At 44.4% G+C, this 8,897-nt stretch overlaps 1 protein-coding gene across 1 annotated transcript; it reads right to left on the bottom strand.

Moving 5' to 3' along the window:
* Positions 1 to 427: 427 nt before the first annotated feature.
* Positions 428 to 8,896, bottom strand: CSUI_004413 (translation initiation factor if-3). The gene is made up of 4 exons (XM_068064604.1): positions 3,363 to 8,896; positions 2,741 to 2,808; positions 1,862 to 1,928; positions 428 to 1,087 (listed from the first exon to the last, which is right to left on the bottom strand). The coding sequence occupies exons 1-4, from the start codon at positions 5,667 to 5,669 to the stop codon at positions 899 to 901; spliced, it is 2,631 nt and encodes an 876-aa protein (XP_067923417.1). The 5' UTR covers positions 5,670 to 8,896; the 3' UTR covers positions 428 to 898.
* Between the last annotated feature and the right edge of the window lies 1 nt (position 8,897).

Here is an 8,897-nt window from a genome sequence, read left to right as displayed (position 1 = left end):
GATAGCTGAGCGCCATACGTCAAGAAGAGAAGAGACATCCAGACTTACGCGCAGGCGGAGAGGGGGGTGTCTTCCATCGAATTGTGTGATTCGGTCTTGCTTCAAGAGCCACCACGTCCAGTTGTCGTTGTTCATACGGTTGCAAAGGTGCGAGCGTTTCTGTAGGAGCTCCCCTATGCCGATGTGTACCACTCATCCAGTCCAGTGTATATAAAGGTCTATCCACCGATCTTTCTCTGAAGAACCATGGCTCCTACGTGCGAAGGATGCGTTGTCTATCTACTTCTACTATCTTCCCTTGTGTTTCTTCTCTTATTTCACACGACCTCCATCCCCTTTGGCAAAGGAACCCCTAGTCTGTTATGACTGCTTCTCAATGAAAGGTCTCATTCAAACTGCAACGATCTCTGGCCTTTCATTCATGCCAGGAGACATTCGATCTTGGAGAAAAGAAAGCCAATCAGTCTACTGGTTCAGCCAGTTTCTCTCTAACACCCGGTCATCGCCTTCACTGTATATCACCTCATCCTCCTCTTTTCATTGGCCTCTAGGCTCCGTGAGAAATGAATAAAATTCTCTAAAAAGTTCTTCAGGAAAAACAAAGAAGAACAAAGCTGAATGAGAGAAGGAGAAGAACAAGAAGGAGAACACTTGTAGAGTTGAGATCTGAAACAAAACGAAGCAAAAGAGACCCGGTCTACTTACACACGCCCTCTCTCTCTTCATTCTACATATGTTTCTTCTTCTCTTCGTCATGATCAAAAAACACATTCTATCTTTCTTTTTTTATCTCTTTCTTTCGCTATCTCTCTCAAATCTACCTCTCTCGTCTGAGAAAGAGAGAGAGAGCTTGTCACATTCCTATTTACAAGGGCGTGAGATCTTAGAGAAGTATCGATCAAGCGCTCTTCCTCTTCTTTCCTCGTGGCTGAAAGAGTTGACTTAACGACGTTCCACTGGGGTGTGCCTTGACGGGATGCGCTGGGGCCGCGATGTCCTCAATCATCTCTCCTATTCTCTCAAGGAGTGATCGATACATATCAGGCTGACCTCTCTCTCGTCCACGTAACTGGATGGTGAAATTCACCTTAGAAAAAAGAAAGAAAGAGTGAGAAAGAGTGAGAAAGAGCGACAGTGGTATACAGCGTGCATATGGAGTGACGTATCTCATCTCGTGTCAGTTTCTGAATGAAAGACTTGCTTCTCTCTATCCCTATCAAGCGTAGCTAAGAGGAACCAAAGCAAAGTTCTCCTTACGCGCCAGTCGGTCGGCGCAAGCAGTCGTGATTAGATACACATATACAGACATACATGCGTATATGTATTGTTCTTCACTTAGATACATGGAGAGAGAGAAAGACAGAGATAGAGAAAGATAGAAGTGTACAGTAGATAGGCCAGATAGCCGTTGGGATAGGAGAAAACATGGAAGACAGCAAGACATTGATTGAGGCGGAGAAGAGAAAAAAAAGAAAGAATGCATGGGGAAGAAACACGTCATCATTTCTTCATTTTTCACTTCAACAGTCCTCTCTTCGTCAAAAGCAATGTACATATCCACTGATGTCTATAAGATCTCTTTGCTCACTTTGCTCGAACTCACAGGAAGAACTTAGAGGGATGTCATCTTGAGGAGGGATAGGAAGGAATGATAAATCTCGGAGTCTCGATACATAAGCCAGCCAACTGACTAGAGCTCTCATCGACACATGTCTATCTATCTCTTTATCTATTTACTTTCCTAGATCGTTTCTTATCACTCTCTCTCTCTATAGAGATAGCTGAAACGAAGAGGTGTACTAACTGCGTCCAAGATGGGGGGAGAACTTTTTTTTAGGCGAGAAGAAGAGAAGGAGCTCACTTGATTCTTGTCTAACAGAAATCCACGAGCTCTCTTTGCCTTCACCTTCAGGTCATGGTCAGCGATACTGGTGCCAAAGAAGAAGAGAGAGAAACCAAACAAAGGAGATAAGCACGAACGAAAGATACAAGACAGAAAGAGAGAAGAAGGATAAGAAAGAGTGAGAAAGAGAGAAGAAGGATATCAATCCAACGAACACAGAGAGAGAGATCTGAAGAGAGAAGCGTAGATTCCTTGCCCATGCGACGAGTGAAAGACCATCCGTACAGACTGGGTGGTAGAAAGAACATTTCTCGAGCTCACACATCAGAATGAATACAGTCAAGAAGAACAAGAGCGGAAGAGGAGAAGGCGAGATGAGAAGGTTGAGATAGACATTTTTGACTAATGAGTGTTGAAGATGTGGAGAGAAGAAGAGATCTCTCTACGTCAAAAAAGATAGAGACTGAATAAGGAAGGCTTCCATATGCTGAGTCTGTATAGACACCTAAACACCCCGGAAGGATAAGAAAAACGTCTCCATGCATGAACTCTAGGGACAAGGAATGAAGGGTCACGAGAGAAGGATGGTGAAGTGTATATACACCCCACAGATACAAGTCGTCCCAGTAACCCGAAACAAGTCTTAGTGTGTCGAACCTAACCTTTCATGGCTTTCTCTTCCTCCCTCTCCATCAAAACACCACTATCTGTATTCCTTCTTCTTTTTGGAAACGGAAGAAGACTTCTCTAGCCCTTCCACACTTGATCCATGAAAAAAAAGAGAAGACTGTTCTTTAGCCGTTCACACGGTCATTTCGACATCAATTATTTTCGAGAAGATCAAACCAGGTGACAGGCCAATCATGCGGACGCTACTTTTTATCTACTTGATCTTACCGTGGGGTAAGACGGATTTCTTTCTTTAGAACTTTCTTAGACAGTTTCTTCTCCTTCTTGAACTTCGTCTGCGAGTTAAGATATAAAAGAGACATACAGTAAAAAGAAGATCGTATGGCATGCAAGCAAGGAGGTTCCTTAGGAAGCCTGGAATACCGTTCTCGCTCTCTTTCACGCTCTCTAGTTGTCCCTCTACACGTCATGAAAAGACTTGACGTAGATTTCTATCAATCCAAGGAAGGTTCACGAGAGATCGAGGCACATAGACAGAGGAGCGCAACCAAACGGATACTCCGCGCCGCCTTGACTGAGATACCGCCTATACTACATTGCGAGAGAGATGTATATACATAGATATGTTCTGACAGAGACGTATATACATATGTATAGGTAGAGAGATATACATATCTATGGAGAGAGAGATGCTTACATGTACATAGATAGAAAAATGAAGATAGATAAATGGATAGAAGGAGATCGGTTCTTCCTGTGTCTCTGACGTATGGAGGTGACAAAAGGAGAAGAACATGGCATGCGTACCTTTCTATATCTATTTGTATCTTGCTGTACATATAATGTAGATGTCATACGTTTATAGGTATCCATAAAGATGGAAGCTTACGGGGTCGGAAGACGAACAGGAGGTAGATTGTTGTTGTGAAAGATGTGCGTGATCTTCCTCTGCGTCTTCTTCTTGCCCTTTACCGACATGACAATGCAAAGTGGACCTGTCGTTTTCGTCTCGGAAATCTTCTTTTTCTTCTTCATTCATCCTCTTGGCCTGGAGATGAGGAGAAGGTACAAGAATCCCCTCTTCTTCTGAGAGACCAACCTTCTCTGATTTTCTACTAATGTCGCCAGGATGACTATGAAAGGTGTCTTTATCGCCATCCCCCGGATAGCTGTGGGGAGGCCCAAGAAATAGTAAAGAACTCCTATCTGAATGCGCGATAGAAGGAGTAAAGAAAGCTGTATCTAAGAAGGAATCACATTCCTCTCTGTAGCAATGAAACCTTCGGAGAACGGAAGTGCCGCTGGATGGGCCTTTTCTTTCTTGCTTGTTTTGGTCGTTGCAAGGTGTATATACACCTGACAACGGTCCTTGCCGAATGCTAGAGCGACACAAGGTCGTTGTAGGCATGGAGGGAGGAGTAGCAGACGGGTGAAGACTCGGTACCGTAGACGCTTGAGAATGCGAGAAGCTCCCAAGAATAGAGAAGTTACGAGAAACAAATGGACGAAGGAGATAAGAGGGAGAGGATGAGATGGGTGTAGCAACGAGAAGTTTTCTTTGCCCGTCAACACATAACGACAGACTCGCGCGCGTTCTTCGGTTAGGGAGACTGGGAAGAGAAGGTAGAAGGAAAAGACATGTTCGAGAGCAGAAGACGTACTGAAATGGATCAGCAGTTTTGAGAGAAAGAGACGTAAGATATCCTGTTGGAGAAAGTCTTTTGAGGTAAGATGTTTGTGCAGAGGTGCGAAGTGGGAGAGACAAGAATCCTGGGGGTGACGGAGAGAAAGAAGGTTTTTGCTGAAGTTTACCATACTCAGAAGGGGAGAATTTCTGTGTTGAAGATGATATGGACCAATCAGAAGTGCAAAATGCTGATAATTCTTTATTTGGAGGCCTAGTCCATATTGACATCGGGGTGTATGTACACCACGGCAACACTTTACCAAACCATGTGGAGGTGCGTGTACACCCGGAGTTTCTGGTGTACATACACCCGAAATGGGTTGTCCTAGTACTGTAGGGGCATTTCAAGTGAGGGAGATGATGATATGAGAAAGCATCTTGAGTCGATCTTTGTAATTGAGGAAATATATCCGCTGGAAATAATCGGATGTATCGAGGCTTAGAATCTCCTTGAGATAAAATCCCGTTACGTGGAAGGAATTGAGCTGACGAGAAATCTGATGGGTGATGAAAAAGACTATGACCCGTGACTACAGCGAATCTTCGATTACAACCCGGCCTGGGAGAGATTCTCATAAACCCTAAAGAATCTTCTTTTCTTATGTTTGAAGAAGGACCATAGGTGTTTCTTGTCTCATGATCTTCAACTACACGTTCTAGGAATCTTGAATAGACCCCTAGGTTTTCGGTGTATGTACACTCGGGTGGCTGACTTGTTTCCTCATCCGTGTAGATCACTCCTCTTACAGTCGTACCATTAGCCCCCGTTCTTCCAGAGCTCGTTCTTAACTTCCACAAGGAAGCTCCAAACCGAGGAAGACACCGCGAATTGAAAGAAAGAAGATGATCCTGAAGTTCTTTCCGCTTCTGAGAGAAGCTCCCTGGAACCGTCAGACGGCCATTCTTTCCTCTTGTCGTTGTCAATTTCTTCTTGTTTTTGCATCTTCTATGGGTGTGTGCGTGCGTGTTCAGACAATAATCCCTTAGATAATAAAGTGAGAAGAAGATCCATCTCATAGGAATGATCGATGACGAAGATGAAAAAGATGAAGATGAAGAAGATGAGCAGTGACTACGTGTAAGAGAAAGCCACAAAGAAGAAGGAGGGAGAGCTTGAGATGGTAGACATGGCGATGCTGTTCTCACCCCGCTTTCCACGGCTGTGACGACTTCTGAAGAGACAGCTGTAAGAGGTAAGAAACGAGGAAAGGAAAAGATGAAAAGAGAGAAAAGAAGGACAAGGAACAGGCGAAGAGAAGGAGAAGGGCCTATAAAGAAAGTGGTGTGAGCTCGTCTGAATCTCTTGAAGTCACGATGGTGGCTTGACACCCGAGCACCATGCCTTGAGATGGGGAAGAATTCTCTTGAAGGGAAGAGAAGAGATAGAGAAGTCATGAAGTTCTTTTGAGGGTGGTGTCGTCTTGCATTAGGACAGAAGAAATAAGAAGGAAGAAGATGAGAGGGCAAGAAGAGAGGGGACTGTCGTGACATGCCAATCGAATTCTCCATGGAGATTATAAGAGAAAGGTAAAGAAAGATAAGACAGAGATGCCTTAAAGATCACCATGCTTCTTCTGAAAACACGGAGAGCACATCTGTTGGCGAATACAAAGAAGTCCTATCTATCTTTTCTCTGGTGTGTGTATATTAGGTACAGAGGAGTACAACAAGGACAACCTGAAATAAAAGAAAGATCGATCTTCCCGTCTGGCTGTTTGGCCAGAAGAAGAATCGATTTGTCTTTCGTAGGTGTCATTCATTCACACATCTATGCTTTGACTCCGGCCACGTCAAATAGATAAGAGAGAAAGCACCGATTAACGAAGGTGAGGAAGAGAACGTCCTCAGCTCTTCCCTCAGACTCTCTTTCTTTCTATCCTTCCTGTCATTTCTCCCTCTTTCTCCCAGAAAGAAGCACACACACGCACATGCAGTAAATGACAGGACAACTGAAGGCTGTCGTGTGACAGCGTCCATGGATGGACGGGAAAGAAGAAAGGTAGCTCCCTCCCTGGGAGGCTTGCTCGAGAGAACAGGTCTTTCATGGGACTTTTTCTAACGGTTCGAGAAGAGAAGAAAACGTCTCGTAAAACAAAGGCAAGAGAATATGAAAGGGCTTTAAATCAAGGGTGAGAAAGAATCCCATCGTTGAAGACTGTCGTCCTGTCTCCGTCTCAGCGTGCTACGACGACGGCTGTCTTGAGTGTGCGTTGCCGGCTGTACATACACCCGAAGAAGGTGACGGCGAGTGACGATACACACAATAGGAAATCACCACTCTTTTCTTCCTTGTTTTTCTTTTTCTCTTTCTGATGGTTTAGCTCTACTCTCCTCTTCTCAACTGAAGAAAGAAGTCGATTCTCTCTCTCTCCATAGTCCTCGAGTAGACACATGACATCATAGTAGTTGTCAAGTACTTCTTCGTCAGTCATTGGGGAAGCAGTTTCACCGTAAAACATCATCCTTTCAAGGTCCCGCCTGGACTCATGCTTTCTTTCTCCGAGAGAATGCCAAGGAAACCATCCTGACGTCTCCCTCTAAGGCACGCCGTCTCCAGTAGTACTTCCCATCTGTATAATTCAAGAGAAGTCGATCGTGTAAAGCAAAAACCCCCCTCCAAATCACGCTGTAGCGACAGATAGGTCAGCGTGTCCGTGATGAGTGTCTCTCTTCTTCGTTGGGCTGAGAGTCATGAATCGAACTAATGAATGAACGTATTCTTTCTCCTCTTCTAACGGTCTTGACCTCCACCAGTCGAGGGATCTTACGGTGGTCTGTGACGCGATGTGGAACGCTTGCTTGGTAATGGAAAGACTGCTCACTGACCAAGTATCGCCGACAGGTCATGCTTCACTATTCATCTGTCTCTCTACATAAAATCTTTATATAGAGAGAATAATATTCTCTTCTGTTCTTTAGCTCTGTCTCCTGAAGAGAGATTGAGTATGGCTGGTATGTCTGTCTAGAGCCTAGGTAACTAACTCTCCGACCAGGGAAACCAGTGATAGACCGATACTGAAGAAATCACTCCCAATCGCTATTATAGGTGAAGGAATCGACATCTCCTACGATGAGCTGAAAGAATCGATTCACCTGAGGAACACCACCTTGGAGAAACGCTTTTTTAACGACGGCTCTTCTGTGCTCTGGAATTCTATACACATGTCATCCGTTGCTTCTTCTTTCTTCTCATCTCTCTCTCTCTTCTCGTCTCTCTCCTTTCTCTCTCTTATTGCGTGAAGATTCTTTCTCACACCATCGCTGGGACAAGCTATTATGATTCATCCATCAGTTGCTTACTAGGATTTCATTTCTCGATGGAACATCTCGAGAGAGAGAAAAGGAAGGAAGGATTTTGCGTGTTCTTCTCCTTTCGCCACGCTGAAAAGTCGTGATAGAGAAGGACATCATCCTTAGAGTGTACAGGCGGACGGATAGAGAAAGAGATAGATGGTAGAATAGCACCGGGTATGTCGGTACATACTTAACTTTTCTTCCTTCCTGCCTTCCAATTCATCTACTGTTCCAAGAGAGACAGCAAGAGAGAAGGGCACGACAAACAAAGATAATCGAGAATTCGGAAGGTCACCCTACCAAATACAATAGAAGAAATCCCCCATCCCAAAGCACGACGAGGGCATTCAGTCTGTCTTCCGCCCCCTTAAGTCCCCTTCTTAAGTCTCCTTGAATGGAAAAAAAGAGTGAGAAAGAAAGCGAGAAAGGATCTCTTCACTCGCCTGTCTTGTATCGGCACTTCAGATCACTGACTCCTCCTCCTGATACTATGACTCTCCTTATCATCATCTTCTTTTTCTCCAGGCAACCCTTCCCTCACTCTATATACCCTAGGAGGGTGATAAGAAAGGAAGAGAAGATAGATGATATCAAAAGAAGATGTAAGCTTTTATACCTATCTATTGTACATTCCTATGTAACATACTCCCACCGATGACTATTATGAAGGTACTTCCTACAATAATACATTGTCTCTCCATCTCTCTCTCTCTCTCCCTGCGTCTTAACGAGATATACAACATGAGAGAAAGAAACAAGGGACACAAAGAGGGCAATTCTTCTTATATGAGACAACCGATCACCGTAATTCCCTCCAAGCGACAGCCCGTCACCCTTCGGCTCCTCTCGTCGAAATCTCATTTCTCCCAATGAAAGAAAAAACGAGAAGACAATGAAGAAGTGACTGGGAGGCATTCAAGAGAGACAATTTGCAATGAAAAAGGCCAGAAGACGCCTGGTGGTCGGACGGAACAAAAGAGCCTTCCTGTCAACAAGCACTCCATTCCGAGGTGGATAGACAGCTGTACCTACACCTCAACACCCATCCCTCCCATGACGGCACCCACCACCCACCATACATCAATAGGCATCTCCCTCTCTCTCCATCTATATATGTAATACATAGATAATCACATGCTGATACCTAGCTGCACATATAATGTATGTATCTGAGATACCAAGATACATAGAAAAAGAGATAGATAGATAGGTAGATAGATAGATTAAAGATAGATAGATAGATAGCAACGCACCCCATCCGTCCTTCCCGTCTTCGCCTGTTTCTTGTAGAATGAAATTGATGAGTTGGCTTTTTCTCTAGAGCTCAGTGGAGAAAGAAGAAAGGCGCACATTGCAAGGCAGCTGCCTCACCACCCTCCACCTCTTCCCTCCCTCTCCGTTTTCTCTCAGTTTTTTCTTCTCTAGCGAAACACAGCAAACACA

The sequence above is a fragment of the Cystoisospora suis genome, assembly GCF_002600585.1.
Source record: "Cystoisospora suis strain Wien I chromosome Unknown contig_2061, whole genome shotgun sequence".
NCBI classification, from domain to species: domain Eukaryota; phylum Apicomplexa; class Conoidasida; order Eucoccidiorida; family Sarcocystidae; genus Cystoisospora; species Cystoisospora suis.
The sequence above is the reverse complement of the archived record's forward strand: the minus strand, read 5'-3'. Positions and strand labels throughout refer to the sequence as shown.

Coding starts and splice junctions, on each gene's coding strand:
- CSUI_004413 (XM_068064604.1), bottom strand. CDS start 5,669: ATGGAGAATTCGATTGGCATGTCACGACAGTCCCCTCTCTTCTTGCCC. Junction 2,809..3,362: donor CCTGTTCGTCTTCCGACCCC/GTAAGCTTCCAT, acceptor CTTAACTCGCAG/ACGAAGTTCAAGAAGGAGAA. Junction 1,929..2,740: donor GAAATCCGTCTTACCCCACG/GTAAGATCAAGT, acceptor CTTTGGCACCAG/TATCGCTGACCATGACCTGA.